Here is a 19,558-nt window from a genome sequence, read left to right as displayed (position 1 = left end):
CTCTATCCTTCCATGGGGCCCCGTGTGAGCAAAGTAATGAAGTCCAAATTACAGCACAGGATTGCTAAGAACAAGCCTCTATTGTTCGCCCCCGGGGCACACTAAATGAGTGTCACAGCAAGCAGCGGGGCACAGACCGTTACTGCACTATTTAGTCTGTCCCGTTGTCTCAAGACGGCCCCGTTTCAGAGGTTCTCAGATCAGACAAATACGGCTCCCCTCCTCCCCCCCTCTTTTGCCCTCACCCTTCCTCTGTACAGCCAACCCCTCCCCAACTCCTCACCCCAAAATAGGCCAAATCTCCTCTATTGTGTTTCGACTGCCTAGTGTGAAATTCACTGTGACGTTAAATGTTTTCTAATGAATAATTACTGAATGGATATGCAGGGGGAATATGTGTAATGGATTGTAGACTGCATTTTAAAGACGTCTTTTTTGTCTCTGCTCCGTGGTATTTACAGGACAAAAACACTTGGCCTTTCTCAGAAGAAATGAGGGCCATGGGCGGAGGATAGAGGCAGGGGGAGGAGGGGGGGACGGAGGGCTTTGTGTCAATTAGATCCAATGGATTATCTTTTTTAATGTTTTTACAGAGAGAGTTGAGAATCAAAGGACTTCTGCTTCCAAAGGGGAGAGAGAAAAAAATACAAAACCAACAAAAGCTGTGAAAACCTTTGGTCTGAGTGTTGGTGCTGAGAATGCAAAACAGATTGGTGGAATTTTTCCCACTATGCCTCTTAAATGTGCCGCTGTTTTGGGCTCCCCCGACTCCATTTGCACAGTGTGCTGTGTTTGGTTGGTGTGTGTCAGCTCCAGTGAGCTGTGGGCTGCCAGCCAAGGTCCCTGTGTGCTGTGTAGCGATCATTAGCTTCTGTCTGTTCGTCTGCACAATCACAGAGCTTTGCTTCAAAGACACATAGGACCTCTAGACCTCTTATTTCAATAGAACTAACAGGGACCATGTTTGTGCTTTTTCTGGTGCTTTTTTCTGCTCCGTCCTCCCCCATGGAGCCATTTATACAAACATGCATTCATCCAGCCGCATTTGTCAAAATACATGGCTGAGAATTTTGAACATCATTGTTATGCATGTAAAATGTGTTACACTTGTTATTGTTACTTTGGCAGAGTTCCTGTAAAGTTTAGAATGAATTAAGAGACTAAGTTGTTAATTAAGTACTGTGAAGTACTGAATGTGTAATATGTTTTAGAGATAGAGAAATCCTCAGTGTATCATGCTAAACACCATGCAGTACATTTTAAAAGTTATTCCCACTGCTCTTAGGTTGTGCATTTGGCTGCCTTATGGTTGATACAACTTGTTGCACAGGGTCAGTTGGACATGGAGGGCGCCCTGACCGCCAGGGACCGGGTAGGAATCCAGGATTTTGTTCTCCTGGATGAAACCACAGAGGCGGCCTTCCTCAGCAACCTCAAGAAACGCTTCAGCAAAGATCTCATTTATGTAAGTCTTGGAAAGGGCCTGCTGTGAAGAAATGTGTGCACATCTTAATCTGATAATTTTAACTGATTCTTTTAGACCTACATTGGCACATTGCTAGTGTCTGTGAATCCCTACAAAGAGCTGGACATCTACAGTAACAAACAGATGGATCTCTACATGGGTGTCAACTTCTTTGAGCTTCCACCACACATGTGAGTATAATCTGTATATGACAACTATAAATATTTGTGTTTTTAAGTTCATCTGTGAAATATTTCAATTGCTCTGCATCCCTATACAGCTACGCCCTGGCAGACAACGCCTACCACACCATGCAGACAGAGTTCAACAATCACTTCATCCTCATCTCTGGAGAGAGCGGAGCAGGGAAGACGGAGGCCTCCAAGAAGATCCTGCAGTATTACGCTGTCAGCTGTCCGAGCACCACCCTGCTGAACACCGTCAGGGACAAAATGCTCATGTCCAACCCTGTCCTCGAGGTCTGCCGGTTACTAGTGATGTATCATTGTAATGACAGCAGGTTGTGCTCACATTTATTATTCTATATGGTATGGTGTGTTTCCCCACAGGCTTTCGGCAATGCCAAAACACTGAAAAATGACAACTCAAGTCGGTTCGGGAAGTATATGGATATTCAGTTTGACAGCCAGGTAAGAACCAAGGGAGAGAGTCAAAGAAGCACTTTTAATAAATACATTAATACAATTTAATTAAGAAAGAAAAAATCAGGAAGTTTCTCATGCAACCTATTATCATTTAAAAATTAGGGGGGAAAAGTACTCAAGGTATATTTACAGTATGTATGGTAACTTGGGGTGGTTGAAATATGTAAAATAAAAATGTCTAATTAAACTAATTTGAGCAATAAAAATGGCTTTGTTTAAATGCTCAGTTTAACTGTAAATAAATTAGAAGCCTTAAAAGCAATGAAAGGGCACCTTTTAGAAGTCAAGAATCAATTTGTTCATCCAGAAACATTTTAGATTACAGAAAAAAAGTTAATTCATAATACTGAAAAATAGCTTTCCAGGAGAAGATACTTTATCCTAAGAGGATTTTTAAAACCAGTCCACTGGACTATAGGCTATGTTTTTCCTGCAAATTGTAGAGCTGATCATGATGCCTATAGGGGGATGCTGTCGGAGGCCATATCCTGAACTACCTGCTGGAGAAGTCGAGAGTCGTGCATCAGAACCACGGCGAGAGAAACTTCCACATCTTCTACCAGCTAGTGGAGGGAGGAGAGGATGACCTACTGCACCAGCTGGGCCTGGAGAGAGACTGTCAGCATTACAACTATCTGACCCAAGTATGTATATTTGGTGAGCCTGTTTTAATAAACTAGATTCATAAGACAATACTAAACTCACACAGTGTGTTGCTATGTTTGTTGTTCCTGACAGGGAGAGTGTGCCATTGTGTCTTCCATTAATGACAGAAACGACTGGAAAACAGTCAAAAATGCACTTCAGATCATCAACATTGATGAGATTAACACTAATGTAAGTTGGATTGCTGATTTAAACAGCTCACTCTTCCCTGCTGGTGTTGCATTGACTTACAAATTTCTATTCTGTGCAGCACTTGTTTGGGACCGTTGCCAGCGTTCTCCACTTGGGGAATGTTCAGTTTGACTCCGACAGTAAAGGTCATGCCCTCCTGAACAACAACAATGCAGAGCTGCGCTGGGTCTCAAATGTAAGAAAAAAGAAATAAAAAGGCTTTAGATATCCAGGATTATTACAAACAGTCAAAGATTAAACTCACTTAAAGGGGACCTATCAGGAAAAACTCACTTTTGCCATGCTTGTGCACACACACTTGTGTATCTGGAGTGTCTACCAACCCGCAAACTGGGAAATTAGTTTTACTTTTTTAGTGGGCTGTCTGGATCAGAAAACATGTGATTCAACAAGCCATTCAGATTTAGCTCCCCTTCCTATGTCACAGCGGGCTCATTAGAATATATCGCCCACAACTTGTGAACTACCTTTGCAAAGGTGCACCATATTTTTCTCGTGAACCAATCAGAGCAGACTGGGCTTTTTCGAGAGGCGGGCTTAAAGAGACAGGCGCTAAAGACGGAGCGTTTCAGACAGAGGGTGAATACAGGTATATTCAGACACAATAAGAGAAAAATAGGGTGTTTTTTGAACAGTAAAGCATGTAAACATGTTCTAGTACAGTGGTTCCCAACCTATTTTCCTTAAAGCCCCCCCTACTTGTGTTTAAGAAAAGCTGAGCTCATCCACGACGTCATCACCCTTAAAAAGATTACTAATCCTCGAAAAAAATCCTCAATTTGAATAAGATGATTCAGTATGATTCAAATTAGTCTTTTTTATTAAATCATCTTTCTTTAATGAATAGAACTTATAAGTTTTGTCAACATGAATAAAGTAATGAACAGAGTTAATTCATTAATTTACTATCATAGCTTTGGAGCCGAAATAGTTTTTTTGGTATTGTGATTAAATAAATGCAAATGAGGGTGTTGTTAGATTGCTGCTAGACCACCCAGTTAATACAGGCGTGTCAAGAAGGAGAACAAATAGGTTTTTGACTGCAGTGAAAATGTTGTTTTTGACAGTCTCAACGCCAACAAATATGAATTGAAACTGAATATTTCATTCGCTTTTGCGACTAAGTAGCAAAAAATATATCTTTCTAAATAGATTTATTTCCAGACTTTTGTATAAATTATCCAGTAAGTGTGTTATTATGATTTTAGTTAAATATGAACAAATCAAATTTTGACAACCTCAGAGCAGACAAATCCTGACGCACCCCCTGTGATCTTTGGCGCCCCCTAAGAGGGGCCCGGACCCCAGGTTGGGAACCACGGTTCTAGTAGAAACCCAAAACGCAAGTATGAAAATGAGCATGATATGTCCCCTTTAATGTAATTTTTCCTTGCAGCTACTAGGAGTTGATGCTCACAGTCTCCAAGAGGGACTGACCTACAGGAAGATTGAAGCCTATAAAGATCAGGTGCACACACGTTAAAATGTCCTTTGATTTTATTCATGATAAGGTTGTTTTTCTATTTAAACTTTCCCTGTAGTGTTTGAAACTTAGCTATGATTTTGTCTCACGGTAAAGGTCCTTAGCCCGTTCACAATCGATCATGCCATCTATGCCAGAGATGCCCTGGCCAAAGCCATCTATGGGCAGACCTTCACCTGGCTGGTCAACCGGATCAACGAGTCCATGGAAAACAAGGTGACAAGAAGAGTGGGTGACAAAGGACAAAATACCAACAGTGAGGATGAGTATTTACTGATTTAATACTTTTTTCTCCCAGGACCCTTCAAGGAAGAATGTAATAGGGCTTTTGGACATATATGGATTTGAGGTTTTCTATGTGAACAGGTAGGCAGACATCTTTCATAGTCTAACAGCTGAAATTTGCATGGGAAACTGCAAATGTATTGATTCTGTAACGATGATTTCTTACTGAGCTTGAGCTGTTTGTCATGACCCATTTCCTCAGTTTCGAGCAGTTCTGTATAAACTACTGCAACGAGAAGCTGCAGCAGCTTTTCATCCAGCTAACACTCAAGGCTGAGCAGGAAGAATATGAAGCAGAAGATATTGAGGTAAACCTGGGAGGGGAAATTAATCAATGACTAGTATAGATAGAGTTTCCACTGACTGGTGTTGAATAGATTTCCATTCATCTGATTTTATGATTTTTTTCCCCCCAGTGGGAGCCAGTTCAATTCTTCAACAACAAGATCATCTGTGACCTGGTTGAGGAGAAACACATAGGGATCATATCAATACTGGTGTGTATATACTGGAATAGAATGGTTTATCGAATGAACAGCACTGAAGCTGATGCAATATGGTGTGTTGATGATAATCCTGCAGGATGAGGAGTGTCTCAGGCCAGGAGAAGCCACAGATCTCACCTTCCTGGAGAGACTGGAAGAAAAGATGGGAAATCACCCTCACTTTGTCACGTGAGTTGAAACCTAACCTTAAAACAGCACACACACCTACAGTAGGGAAGTTTACGTGATCTGTGTTTAGGAGTTGCACATTTGGTTATTAAACATTTGTTTTAATTAAATACGAACCCCATCTAAACAATATTGTGTAACTCAAAGCTTCTCCTCAACACTAACTCCATTCATCAAACGTTCTGCTGACTGTTTCTCTCGTGAGTGAGCCGACAGCGAGCCGATAGAGACGGAGGATTAGGATTGGTCTGTAAAGCCTCTCGCTCTCCATCCCTCTGTCTCTCTCCACCTCTTTGACTGCAGGCACAAACTGGCTGACAAAATGACACGTAAGACTCTGGAGAGGGGAGATTTCCGTCTCTTGCATTATGCCGGGGAGGTCACCTACTGCGTTGTGGGTAAAAGAAACCACAATGTCAGGCCCTGTTACTCAAACATGTAAACCTTTTTATGTTAAACTGACTAAAAGCCTTTTTCTTTTTTCTTTTTTTTGTGATATTCTAGGTTTCCTGGACAAAAATAACGACCTTTTATATAAAAACATAAAAGATGTAAGTGTGCAAATTAACATTTTATACTATGTGAGGCAAGGAGTGGCATTATGTAGGGAAGTCTTTTAATTAGTACCTTAATTGTTATCAATAATGTAGAAACTTGGTTTCCAATAAATGCAGTTTTATGTCGTCATTGTTCCAGAATGAATCATATCCATAGACCTTTTTCACAGCAGATATTTTGACTTGTCATAACTGCACCGGTGGACCTAATCACATTAATGACGCCTCTGTTCCAGTAGTTATTGCAATGCAGCAGAGTTACTAGTTATACTTGTGTTTGACAAGTGTGAAAAAACATCTATTCATCTTTAGTTTCCACTGCTGTAATTAATACAAGATTGGTTGGCAAACAGTGTTTTTAAGTTATCACACATTATGGCAAATTGGTGTGTTATAATCTGTGTTTGTTATTATCCCAACTTCTCACAGCTGATTTGTCAGTCTAAAAATGCCATAGTCAGAGAGTGCTTCTCCACGATGGATCCAGACAGCAGGCGAAGACCAAAAACAGTAAGTGCTCGCCATGTTGGACCCTCCACATCCTTTCAGCTGTATCACTGATGAAGCTGATGTTATATATTATCAACAGTACTGTGCTGTAGCTCAGAGTTACAAGTCATATAAAAGCATTAATTTTCTCAACATTATCTAGATTGGAAACAGAGAGTTTTTTTGTGCACTGAAAATTGCAAGCACCCAAAATATTTTTTATTGATACAACATTTCGACCTATAAGATACATACATATGACAGCTCCACACACAAGAGATCACATAATACAAGCCAGCACACATTATCCCATTACCAAATTTACTATCCACATAAATCACACATAATGTAATAAAGAAATGAGCCGATACAAACATATGAGATACACAATTTTTGCAATGCTTATTTTTAATGAGAGACACTACAGGAGAATAGGGTAAAATAATAATAATAATAATAATAATAATAATAATAATAATAATAATAATAAATAGATTAATTAATTAATTAATTAATAATTAATGAAACAGATATCACCATGAAACTTCCTCCAGTTGATTACTTACATTAAGAAAATTATTTTTTGTATTACAAGTTTTCTGAATTTTTTGCTAATTTGCATACATTTCCAGAAGAGAAATCTAAACATTGGATAAAGCCAGATTCAAAAGTTTTGTTTCATTTTGTTGACACATTAGAGTCTAAGCTTTTTGTGGAGGAAATTTTGAATATCTCAGCCATAAAGAAAACAACTATTTTTGCCATGTTTTTAGTAATACATTTGTATTATATTCTATAAATCAGGATATGAATGATATATGAACAAACCCCTCTGCAAAAACCTTCAGAATATAGATAGGAATGAAACAGGGAAGTTGTTTCATGTAAGCTGCTACTGAAGTGGAGGTTTCTGGATCAGAGTCTGAGAAAACAGCCTTTAACGATATGGACTGTAAAATTCTATACATTTTGCAAGAAACTACAGGGGCATAGGATAAAACATTTAACAGATATCACCATGAAACTAAAATGTTATGTTTAAATATGCAAATGAGGCATTATCTAATGCTAACTTTTGGCAAATAGACTAAGTAGTAAAATAAACACCTAAATGTATATTTTGGATGTTTTCTTTCCACTACTCTGTTATGGAAGCAAAATAGCCCAAAATCTCAAAATTGACCAGTGCACGAACAGCGATGTTTTTGCCTGGGTTGTCTCGCCTTAATAGAGAAAAAACATGCACAATGTATAAAGAAATAAATGAGTAAGAGGTGCAGATAGAGTGACCACTGAGACAAAGGCAGTCTGACTGTGTCACCATTAAGCCACATGTATGTGACAGATGAACTGTTGGGGATTACGACCCTCATGTTGTGTCTGTAGGTGGCGACCCAGTTTAAGAGCAGCCTGCTGAAGCTGACAGAGATCCTCATGGCTAAAGAGGCCTGGTACATACGCTGTCTGAAATCCAATGAGTCCAAGGAGCCAGGTACTTGATCTAATAGAAAGTTCATGAAGCTATTTTGTTAACAGGATGGAGATTATTTGATTCTTGTCTCTCTCATACATACGCAGGTCAGTTTGACGAAGCATTGATCAGGCACCAGGTGAAGTACCTGGGCCTGATGGAGCACCTCCGAGTCAGACGAGCCGGTTTTGCATACAGACGCAAATATGAGGTCTTCTTAAAGAGGTATGAAGGACCACAGAGCTTTAGACCCTATGCTTGATTTTTAAATGAAACCACTCAGTTTAAGAAGTTACTCTCCAGTGCATTTAAAACATGCTGAGTGGGTTGTTTGCTGCATCTTGCAGATATAAACCCCTGTGCCCGGCCACCTGGCCTCACTGGAGAGGGATGCCTGCTGATGGGGTGGAAGTGCTTGTTCAACATCTGGGCTACTTGCCAGATGAGTACAAAATGGGACGGTGAGGATTTAGGCTCCCAAAATACAGCAGAGCGAACACACTTTAAGGGAGTAACCAAAAAACTATTTTCCTTTTATTATAGTACCAAAATATTCATCCGTCATCCGAGGACACTTTTTGCCACAGAGGATGCTTATGAGAAATGCAAACATGAATTGGGTGAGTGCAAATCTACTGTGATTAATGTTGTGTCATCACTGGCTGCACAGTGATTTAACATTGTGCTCTGAATTTGCAGCGACGCGGCTCCAGGCCAAATACAGAGGATACAGAGCAAAGGGGGAATTCAAAAAACAGAAAGAAGCTGGTAAATGCCACAATGTGTGATGTTTTATGTGAGTAAATGAGGATTACACACTCTCTATTATATATATATTTTTATATCCTCAGCCACTAAGATTGAAACGTGCTGGAGAGGAGTGCAGGCGAGGAAGGAGAGAGAGAAGAGAGCCTGGGCTGTAAAAGTCATCAAGAAGTAAGAGAGAAGATGAAACATTATCCTCACAAGCTTACTGTCACATTTTCACTGATACAATATTTCACCATTGATTTTAGATTCATCAAAGGTTACATGACCAGAGGGCAAGCAAAAAACACAGATAACTCGGAGTTCCTGGCTTTTGTGAGACAAAATTACTTGAACAGGCTCAAAGGCACCCTGCCAAAGACAGTTTTGGATAAAACCACCTGGCAAACTCCACCAGCTGTGCTGAAAGAGGTACAACAATTAACTTCATTGTGAAACCGATTACATACAAGCTTTGATTTTGACTCTGAGCATGTTTTTGCTCTTGTCAGACATCAGAGATCCTGCGTACGCTTCACTACCGTTTGATGGTGCGGAAGTACGTGAGAGGAATCACACCCCAGAAAAAAGCTCAGGTAACACATAAGTATATTATATAAGACTGCATCATCATATATTCTTTTTGTAGTGATCAACTTTATATTTTTGTCCCTTCAGCTTCAACTGAAGGTTCTCACCAGCTCCATCTTCAAGGGCAAAAAGGACAGTTATCCACAGAGTGTCGCTCAGCCTTTTGTGGACACCAGAATCAGTAAGCAGTGGATACGTTCACACAATGCTTTTTTTTTCTTTCTTTTGATCATTTTAACGTCATTTAATATCTCTAGGTGAACAAGACATAAACATGAGGGTTCTCCAGATGATTCGCAATGAGCACATTAAGGTAATAAAATGTCATTATACACTCAGAGGATATACAGCCTCGCATCAAACACAACTCACTGTGTTGTGTGTGTTTTTCTGCAGTACAGCGTCCCGGTGATTAAATACGACAGGAATGGTTTCAAACCGAGGCCTCGACAGCTCATCCTCACCCAGACAGCTGCCTATGTGATAGAGGAGGCCAAGGTCAAACAGAGAGTGCTGTACACCTCTCTCAAAGGTGAAGATAACGTGATAATATACTGTATGTTTCACTATTAGGGTTTTCATATTGGGCTAAAAGTGGCTGTAATTTACTCATTGCAGGTATTTCAGTCAGTAACTTGACTGATGGCATCATTGTATTCCACATAACATGTGAGGACCCTAAACAGAAGGTATGTGGATGTACTATAACATGCTTGTCGGAAGAACTGCCTCTTTTTCACAGGGAATGTTTTTATTATAGTGTAAATGGAAATGATCAGATATGGTGGACTAAATCAAACCTTTTATAAAAGTTTTTGATGTTCTGTTTTGAGTAATTAACAGAGATAAAGAGAGCACTTTCTTCAGTGTTAAAGCAGCTTTATTCTACTACAGGCCTATTCAATTGGTGGCCCGTGCACCGAATCAGGTCCTTTAACAGCCTCAAACCTCTATGGAGGACCACAAGAGTCACGTAAATAGTAATACAGCATTTAATTGATTAATAACTCATTGTACAATAAAAATAGGCATTAATAAATGTGTTTACAAATGAATTTATTAATCTATGAATAATTGGACAAAATGACTATTTCATTATTTGACATTTTAATGGGCAATAAAAAGAAGAAGTATGCAAAGAATTTACAAATGAAATATTAATCCATCAGTAAATAGTTCAAATTAAAAAGGGATTTACAAAAACAGTACACATAAAACAGTCAATAAGTACATCATTTAAAAATACCATTCATAAATAAATAATGGAATTTAAAATTCTATTTGAAAATGCAGTTTAAAAAGAGAAATAAATAAATTGATTCACAAATTTAATTAAGAATACAGATTTTAATCAGGCATTTAAAAAGGCAACTTCTTTTCCGGCTCTTTGATCATTTATAGATATGAAAAATGTATGTAAAAATAATAATAATTATTATTATACTTCCAATAAGAGAGTTTATTCACGTTCATCAACATTACCACTCATGCTATTGGCACTGTTACGGACTGTTAAAAGCAATATCATTGTGTATTTATTTAAATAACCTGCTAACACCAAGTCTATGGGTGTTTACATAGATTATTTGAAGAGCTAATTAGCCCATACCTTAGTTGTGTCTTGTTAAGCACAGAAATGCATATTTTGGTAAAAAGTTTCAACCCAGGCTGTTTAAACAGAGGGAATTTATGAGCCAAACTGAATAAAAAAGATGTTAAATGTAACATTGTGTTTATTAAAACAATAATCTAGATTAAAAAGGTGTATTGTTTTCACATTTAAATTCCTAGTTTTGCAGATCAGAGAGGAAATGTAAATGTCTGGTCCCTTGGCACTTCACCGTTTTTCAAATCTGGCCCTTTTAATAATTGAATAGTCCTGCTCTACCGAACATTATTGAAAGGAAGCATTCCTCACAAAGGAAAATGATGCTGAGTAAATAGCTGAATCATACATTAACATAGTTAATGTTTGTTAAATCCACAAACAAAATGTCATTTTGTAATATAGGTCCCAATCATCCGATTGTGTATCATTTTGTGATGGTTTCAGGGGGACCTTGTGATGCAGTGTGACCACCTGTTTGAGTTTCTGACCAAACTCGGTGTCATTGCTAACAAACAGAATGCAATCAAAGTGGTTCAGGGCAGGTGAGTGGGTGTTTAAGAAAGAATCAAAGAGATTAGACGTGATATGTGCTTCGATCTAAAACACTTGTGTGTATCGACTCTCAGCATCAAGATTGAAATCCAGGCTGGTAAAGAGAGTGCGGTGGACTTCACCACCGGACAGGAACCCATGGTGTACAAGGCCAAGAACGGACACCTCATGGTGGTGAGAGATGAGTGCTGTTATGATGAAGAGTGTGTTATTTGATGCTCTGCTCTAACATAATTCTGCAGACAAAGGGATACAACATGAATCAGGCTGTTTGTCACTGCACACTGCAGGTTGCCACTCGGGCGAGGACGCGGTAACGTGTGTGGGGTTGAGAAGACACATAAGAAGCCCCTGCATATTTCATCAGGAGACCCCCGAGGGGAGATCAGCATGTCTACAGGAAGCACACCTGAGCAGAAGCACTTTAGAAACCCAGGATGAGCTCGCTTTGTTGTACAGCAACACGTTTCTCATCCATCATTTTTAATATTTTAACACCAATCTGTGTTTAAGAAAGGGTTTGTCGCTGCTGTTTTGAGCACTAAATGTCACATTTGGACATTAGACTGTAAATCAACCACTTAAATCTACAAAACTATTTTAATGTACAAACACATTACTCATGAAGTGCTTCAAAGATATGTAAAATTCTCAAAATGGAGCCATATGTATGATACTTTTGTATGTTCACTGAATATGCAAATTAAAAACAAAAGAACTAAAGAATGTTTGTAGAAATTTATTTGTGATAAAGTATGTATAAATATAAAACATACATATATGTTCACTTCTGTACAACAGACCTACAAGTACTGTTTGATTGTTAGACATATTTCAATTAAAACCTATCGAGTGCAAACGGTACATTCTCTGACAAATGTGGCGATGAAGGACAGGTCTAATTTCTCTCCCTGTTAGAAGCGTGTAGACAGGATTCCCTTCCTGCCAGGGAGATCTCCAGTTACGGTCATTCACTTCAACCTCAGCATCCATCATTCAATCACCCCGGTACATTTAACACCTCAGGTCACAGCTCGAGTTCCCTCCACTGAAAATAATAATGATCATTTAGTGGAGTGAAGGGAAAATGCATAAATGTTAAAACTAAATATGGCAGAAGCACTACAGTGAAATGCTCCACCCACCTGTGATATCTTAACTGTATCAAAAATTAATAAAATTCAAAATTGCTTTAATTGCTATTATGCAGGCTACAAAATAGCCTTGGTAACATCTTCTAAGAGTAAAATAGTGCCACCATGTGGTCCCATTGTGTACAACACCTGGTTAATCCACTGGTGATCTTACAGTGGACCCGTCAGAAGGAGAAGCGAACATTATGTACATTAATCTTCAGCTGCTTACATGATATCATTCTTGTTCTCCTGGATGTAATGTAGTTAGGACCTCAAATAACAGATTATACCGACAATACTCTATTCTTTCTTTTCACCATAGACTGTATATAAAGATGGACGACATGGCAGCTCCCCAAAAGTGAAGCCAAAACATCTCGATCGCCCCCTGGTGGCTGGCTGTCATAAAGCCCGCCTCCTACATGTTAGCGGATGGGACTTGAGCCAAACTAAAAAGTAAAAGTACACGTTAAAATAATTTTTCCCAAAGATGTTTTCCGTCATTTTAGGTAGCTCTTATCTCGCTGATGTATGTTCAAGTGTTCATTGTTCTGATAAGTTTGGTTTTAATTGGTTATTTGATGCTATAAAAAGGGGCTGAGACATCATGATTGGCAGCTGTGATTCTCTCTCGCTAACAAGCTGCGGCCTTGCTCGGCTCGTGATAGATTCGGGCAGGTCCACCGCCCGATCACTACTGCGCAGACTCGGGCTCCAAATGACGTCAAAATCTCAAGATTGCAGCTCCCGTATCCGGGATATTTTGGCTTCACTTCTGTACAGTGGGAGGAAGCGGAGACATGTCGTCCATCTTTATAAACAGTCTATGGTTTTCACACACTCAGGTAAAACTGCAGTCACCTGCAGTGCTGAATGCAAACACTCGTGTCTATGGGCTCCTGCACACTAGCAGAAAACAGTGATAGAAGTTATTGTGACCAACAAACAGAGAACAAAACACTACTTCCTGTCAGACCACATAATGAAGACGACAACACAAACAAACACAAAATCACTTCACCACTACAAACTGTATGACACGCATCTCATAGTAGTCTCCTGGAGAAAAAGCTGGTAAAGTAAAAGTGAGAAGTGAGACAGAGAGGCGTTGGGTGATGTAAGGCACAAGCGTGGTGCAAAGACTGTCCAGGGTCAGAGACACAGGCTGACGGGTCGAAGGAGAAAGGTCACTGGTGGTGGTGTGTGCGGTCATCGGGTCGTTTGATGTGAATCCTACGAACTCGCTCAATTCGGTCTCGCTCCTCGTCCTCATCCAGATGGTGAGATCGTCCTGCAGCGCCCCCTGTGGCCTCCAGCAGGGCATTGTCTGGACCCCTCCCATCGTGGGACTCGTACAGGAGGATGTTAAGGGTCTCCTCATAGATTCTGGCCTCAGGGAACTCCACCTAGCAGTGAAGTAGAGTGTTACACAAGAGATTAGAGAGATATTTAAACAACATACTGTAGCTCTATGCTTACAAAAGAGCAAAGAACTCTTCAGAGTGGGAATATTACAAATACAAATTTACCTTTGTCTGCTTCTTTTCTGTGGCATAAACAATGGAGGTGCAGCACACTTCAGCAATCTTACGCCCCTGGCCATAAAATGACCAACAACAGATCTCATCGCCAATCACGTCTTTGATGAAGAGAACCCGACCGTTGAACCGCAATGACAGCTTGTCAAACAGCTCAATATTTTTCAGCATGTTGTCATCAGAATTGCTGGAGGGGGGAAAAAGCATTACAGGATTATTGATTGTCATTGATTAAGACAACTTCCATTATTTCACCACATTGTGTTTCTTCTTTAATTAGACACGCTAGCTCCTGATATCAGTAGAAGAGGACTCACCTGGTATATGAATATTTGTTGTTGCTTCGGTTATACAGCAGTTTGACAGTAGGCTGTGAAGACACAGAAGAAAAATCTAAATGACAATCTCTCCTGACAATGGACATTAGAAATTCAGTACATTATATAAACAAAAAAAACACATATCTTACCTTATTCGAGGTTGCAATAAGCTTCTGCTCTTCCTTAGATGAGGTCATCAGAGGCACTTTACAAAGGGGTTCATATGTTTCTTTGTTCTGGAAGAAAAACATGGCTTATTTTTTATTTTTTTTCTATCAAAAAAGGTCCACCTGCAAAACTGGAACATTCAGTATATAATAAGAGGAACGATGCCACCTGGTGGAACAGAGTAGCAAAGAGGATGAAGAACATGAAACCCAACAATAACTAAGGCTCGATGTTCTTTCGATTTTTCCAAGCAGATTACTTTTAAATTATTTTCGTACAGATTTTATGTCCCTCATAGTAGTTGAAAACAAAACAAAACAACAGTATGAGATATGTATTTTTGTACATTTGATTTTCTTACCCATTGATACATTTTAAATATTCAAAATAAGATAAATTGGATTTTTTGAATGTTTTAAAGAAAACAAATGGACACAAAACTCAAATAATGAGACCTATCTATTATGAATAGTGGGAGAAACAGTATGGTTAAAAAAATTTAACTAGACAAAATTGGTCTGATATAAAGTGCAGTTCGCTGAAATTAAATATTTAAACTTAATTTTTCATCAAAACTTAATTGAAACTCTAATTTTTAAGTGAAATGCTAAGGAATTTCAGAAATGATTTCAAAGAAATATGATTTAGTAATTATTCTGTGGAGTTAATTTAAGAAAAATTCGGATGATATGATGATAGATGACGTATTAATATATTGCCCTGCCTAACTGACAGCCCTCTGTGGTGATGGTACCTGTAAGGCAGCTGTGCATTCATCAGCTAGGCCTTGGACGAGGTAATACTTGGCCTCAGCTAGCAGTTCCTCGGTTTCCCGTCGGCTGTCTGGGAGTGGCACCGCCCCGTCTCTAAGGTAGTTAAGGATTGTTCCAAAATGTTTCCCACAGCGGTCAATCAAGATCCAACCTATGGATATGAAATGGTGAAACATTAGTTAGTAATAGATCATGGCTAGCGCAGGGCTGACATAAGCCCTGCATATAATTTAAACATTTTCACCAACAGCTCACCTTCACTGTCTGTGAGGACCTCCATCCTGCCACTGAACATGGCTTTGAGCATCGTGTCCTGTTTGGTTAGTGTCTGCATTGTAGTGTAGTACAGTGCCCCACCCACATTTAACTTCACATATTTAGAGCTAGGGCTGGAGCCCTTGAAGGATGTAGTCCGGGTCGTAGCTGCCGGCACTGCCGAGCTCACCACACTCTCTCCTGACATCTCTTCCTGGGACAGAAGAACGTAAAACAGAGTACAAATGGATCAGGCCTGGCATGTCACTGGATTATTTAAATTTAAGGCACTGAGTGGAAACAGATTATTAACACACATGTCCATGTTAATGTTGGTAGATCTTTTTTAAGGGTGTTATTCTATACTATTTTTTAATATTATTGTTTGTTTTTTTTACCAAAGCCAGCAATGTGTTTCTGACTTCCCTAACCCATCTGTGGCACTCAGCTCAAAGCCCATTTGATGTTACTAAACATGTAATTATTTTAAATCAGGCCACTAGTATCGAGTTTCATTTTAAATATTAGTATTTATGGCAGCAGGACAGTGTATATGTGAGATTGACTCAGAATAAATGTATCCACGTTAATTGTGATGAAGGAACATGTTACATCTCATTTATAAGTATTTAGACAACAGTAGAGGTTTATGGCTCAGAGGAATAAGCTATATCAGGCTTTTGTTATGCAGTTAGTAAGAAGAAATTTATTGTTGGTATTATGAGATCTGTTGACATTAAGAAAAAAATATATATACTATAACACCATTCAAATCTTTTTTAATTTGCAAAAAGACTCATGTATTTTTTTCTGACTCTGGACTCTGAGAGAGCTGTACTGTTAAGATACTAAATAAAAGCCATAAAGTCATAAAGGCTGGGATAATTATCTTATTAATATAATCTGTTTTCTGCCAATATGTTATACATATATTATACATAATATTATATATATTGATTTTAAGATTTTATTATTAACTGTTAAAGCTCTGCATGGTTTGGCACCAGGCTACATCACTGAGCTCCTTACACCCTATGTGCCATCGCGTAACCTGATGTCCTCTGACTTGGCTCTACTGGTTGTACCCAGGTGTAGGCTGGTGACTAAGGGTGACAGGGCCTTTGCCATCAATGCCCCTAGACTGTGGAACAGCCTACCTCAGGACCTCAGGTTATCTAACTCTACTACCAATTTTAAATCTCTTCTAAAAACCCATTTCTATAAAAAGGCTGTTTAACTCCGTAAGGCAACAGCTTGGTGCACCTTTTCCCCACACCTTATATTGTCTTCTTTTGGCTTATGTGTAGTAACTTATTGTTTTGATACCACTGGTTACGGGTTTTAGTTTTCTCATTATTTGCTCTTTATGTTTTGTTCTTTTATTGTTGTTTTTATTTTGTCTGTATTTCATTGTATCTGTGCAAGCACTTTGAAACTGTGTTTAGAAAGGTGCTATACAAATAAAGATTATTATTATATGAAAAATGTTTTTCTTCATAGAATGTATGTCCTGGGGTCTTTCATACTCTTAATACAGTTTGAGGAGAAGTGTATCTTTTAGTTAGTTAGTATTTATGTTCAGGCAGCCATAATAAAGCTAAGAAAAAGCTGGAAAAAGTTCCTTGTGATGAAGGAACATGTTACATCTCATTTATAAGTATTTAGACAACAGCAGAGGTTTATGGCTCAGAGGAATAAGCTATATCAGGTAAGTTAGTAAGAAGAAATGTATTGTTGGTATTATGAGATTTGTTGACATTAAGAAAAAAGTATATATACTATATCACCATTCTAATCTTTTTTTTAATTTGCAAAAAGACTCATGTATTTTTTTCTGACCCTGGACTCTGATACTTCAGAGCTTTAGCAATACTGTTAAATTGTTACTAAATAAAAGCCATAAAGTCACAATTATCTTATTAATATAATGGGTTTTCTGCCACTATGTTACATTAAAATATGTTTTTCTTCATAGAATGATTGCCATGCATTTACAATATGTCAATGGGAAACTAAAGAACTGTAGCTTTATGTCCTGGGGTCTTTCATACTCTTAACACAGCTTGAGGAGAAGTGTATCTTTTAGTTAGTTAGTATTTATGTTCAGGCAGCCATAATAAAGCTAAGGAATAGCTGGAAAAAGTTCCTTGTGATGAAGGAACATGTTACAACTCATTTATAAGTATTTAGACAACAGTAGAGGTTTATGGCTCAGAGGAACAAGCTATATCAGGTAAGTTAGTAGGAAGAAATGTATTGTTGGTATTATGAGATTTGTTGACATTAAGAATAAAGTATATATACTATATCACTATTCTAATCTTTTTTAATTTGCAAAAAGACTCATGTATTTTTTTCTGACCCTGGACTCTGACACTTCAGAGCTTTAGCAATACTAAATACTAAATAAAAGCCATAAAGTCATAAAGGATGGGACAATAATTGTATTAATATAATGGGTTTTCTGCCAATATATTATATGGAAATATGTTTTTCTTCATATAATTATCGTCAATGGGAAACAAAAGAACTGTAGCTATATGTCCTGGGGTCTTTCATACTCTAAATACAGTTACAGATACAGTTACAGATACAGTTACAGTTACAGATACAGGAGAAATGTATATTTTCATAGTATTTATGTTCAGGCATGATAAAGCTAAGAAAAGCTGGAAAAGTGCAGAGACACCTCAAAGTCAGCACTACAGACTTTTACTATCCTTTTTCTAAACGCAAATAAGTGTTATTACGTTTGTACGACGTCTTTTTTCCCTGTGTAGAGCTAAACACTAAACCTCATCCCTCAATCAGCAGCTATAGCAGCTGGTAATTTGATTTTAGCCAGCTAGCTCAAATGAGCTAGCTAGCTCGTTAGCATTAACTAAAGTTACCTTTATTATCAAACATCTGGCCAAAAGATACACATATAATGATACAGACTATTAAAACATCTTTCTCTATATAACGGTAGACGTGTGTTTGTGATAGTTTTTTGATAAAAACAGGAGTATATTTACCATAGAAGCCGCAGCAGACTTTATAATTGTAGCTTTGCTAACGTCAGTCAGCTAACACCCACTTCCTTCCGGTGCAGCGCTGCGCACTTATAAAGATGACGTCAACGCTGCTCGCTCTGCTCTGTTTAAAGGGACAGATAATAACACTGTTGTTGTTCAATGTTACAGAGTTAAAGGTGAGGGAAACTGAGACATACGTTTTTTTTGTTTTTTTTATTGAAGAAAATTAATTTACAAACATTAAGGCATTGTAAGGCAAGGCAGCTTTATTTGTATAGCACATTTCAGCAACAGGGCAATTCAAAGTGCTTTACATAAACATTCAAGAACATTAAGACAAAATTAAAACAGTTATAAAAACATAAAAACATTAAAGATTAGAAAATAAAAACAAGCTAAAAATTAAATATAGGATAGAGGCTAAAATAGAGTATAACACACAAGATTAAAAGGCAGCTTTATTTGTATATTACATTTCAGTAACAGGGCAATTCAAAGTGCTTTACATAAACGTTCAAGAACATTGCGACAAAGTGCAAATGAACATTAAGACATAATTAAAACAGTTATAAAAACAAAAAAACAGTTATTTATTTATTGTATTTACTTCATTTTATTTTAATTCTTTGGATTGTTTAAGTATGTGTCCTCCCCTTTTCTCTGAATTCAATTGCAATTACCCAAAGTGTTACCCAAAATATACACCAAAACTGGAGACAAAGGTTGTTTTTCAATTTAACTAGCAAAACAAAGCATTTTACAGCACTGTTACCATAAGTATTTATTATAAAAGTTGACTCCATTTTTGCTGTGCCTCCTAAAAGGTTTCTCAAGCACATTTACAGGAGTAAGGAGGCCAAAGGAAGATCATATTTTTTTTAACATTTCTACTTTTCACTTCTCTG

At 38.1% G+C, this 19,558-nt stretch overlaps 2 protein-coding genes across 2 annotated transcripts; one reads left to right on the top strand and one right to left on the bottom strand.

Annotated features, from left to right (window-relative positions):
* Positions 1-1,333: 1,333 nt before the first annotated feature.
* Positions 1,334-12,146, top strand: myo1ha (myosin IHa). The gene is made up of 31 exons (XM_037778291.1): positions 1,334-1,465; positions 1,541-1,656; positions 1,746-1,944; positions 2,035-2,115; positions 2,595-2,774; positions 2,869-2,967; positions 3,047-3,163; positions 4,385-4,456; positions 4,568-4,687; positions 4,770-4,837; positions 4,959-5,064; positions 5,173-5,253; positions 5,339-5,430; positions 5,734-5,828; positions 5,935-5,981; positions 6,417-6,497; positions 7,863-7,968; positions 8,055-8,172; positions 8,295-8,408; positions 8,491-8,567; positions 8,647-8,715; positions 8,799-8,883; positions 8,964-9,126; positions 9,207-9,290; positions 9,373-9,466; positions 9,543-9,598; positions 9,682-9,817; positions 9,904-9,974; positions 11,339-11,436; positions 11,521-11,620; positions 11,737-12,146. The coding sequence occupies exons 1-31, from the start codon at positions 1,343-1,345 to the stop codon at positions 11,761-11,763; spliced, it is 3,075 nt and encodes a 1,024-aa protein (XP_037634219.1). The 5' UTR covers positions 1,334-1,342; the 3' UTR covers positions 11,764-12,146.
* Positions 12,147-13,705: 1,559 nt separating this feature from the next.
* On the bottom strand, positions 13,706-18,759 carry kctd10 (potassium channel tetramerization domain containing 10). The gene is made up of 7 exons (XM_037778290.1): positions 18,654-18,759; positions 15,637-15,850; positions 15,363-15,532; positions 14,590-14,676; positions 14,438-14,490; positions 14,112-14,307; positions 13,706-13,988 (listed from the first exon to the last, which is right to left on the bottom strand). The coding sequence occupies exons 1-7, from the start codon at positions 18,654-18,656 to the stop codon at positions 13,770-13,772; spliced, it is 942 nt and encodes a 313-aa protein (XP_037634218.1). The 5' UTR covers positions 18,657-18,759; the 3' UTR covers positions 13,706-13,769.
* Between the last annotated feature and the right edge of the window lie 799 nt (positions 18,760-19,558).

This window comes from Sebastes umbrosus, chromosome 8 (genome assembly GCF_015220745.1).
Source record: "Sebastes umbrosus isolate fSebUmb1 chromosome 8, fSebUmb1.pri, whole genome shotgun sequence".
Lineage (NCBI taxonomy): Eukaryota > Metazoa > Chordata > Actinopteri > Perciformes > Sebastidae > Sebastes > Sebastes umbrosus.
The sequence above is the reverse complement of the archived record's forward strand: the minus strand, read 5'-3'. Positions and strand labels throughout refer to the sequence as shown.

Excerpts from the sequence above, each read along its gene's own strand:
- myo1ha (XM_037778291.1), top strand. The coding sequence starts at position 1,343 with ATGGAGGGCGCCCTGACCGCCAGGGACCGGGTAGGAATCCAGGATTTT. Across the intron at positions 5,431-5,733 it reads AATCACCCTCACTTTGTCAC|GCACAAACTGGCTGACAAAA; the intron begins GTGAGTTGAAAC and ends CTTTGACTGCAG. Across the intron at positions 8,716-8,798 it reads CAAAAAACAGAAAGAAGCTG|CCACTAAGATTGAAACGTGC; the intron begins GTAAATGCCACA and ends TTATATCCTCAG.
- kctd10 (XM_037778290.1), bottom strand. Across the intron at positions 14,308-14,437 it reads AACAAATATTCATATACCAG|CAATTCTGATGACAACATGC; the intron begins GTGAGTCCTCTT and ends TCCCCCCTCCAG. Across the intron at positions 13,989-14,111 it reads CAGAAAAGAAGCAGACAAAG|GTGGAGTTCCCTGAGGCCAG; the intron begins GTAAATTTGTAT and ends CTTCACTGCTAG.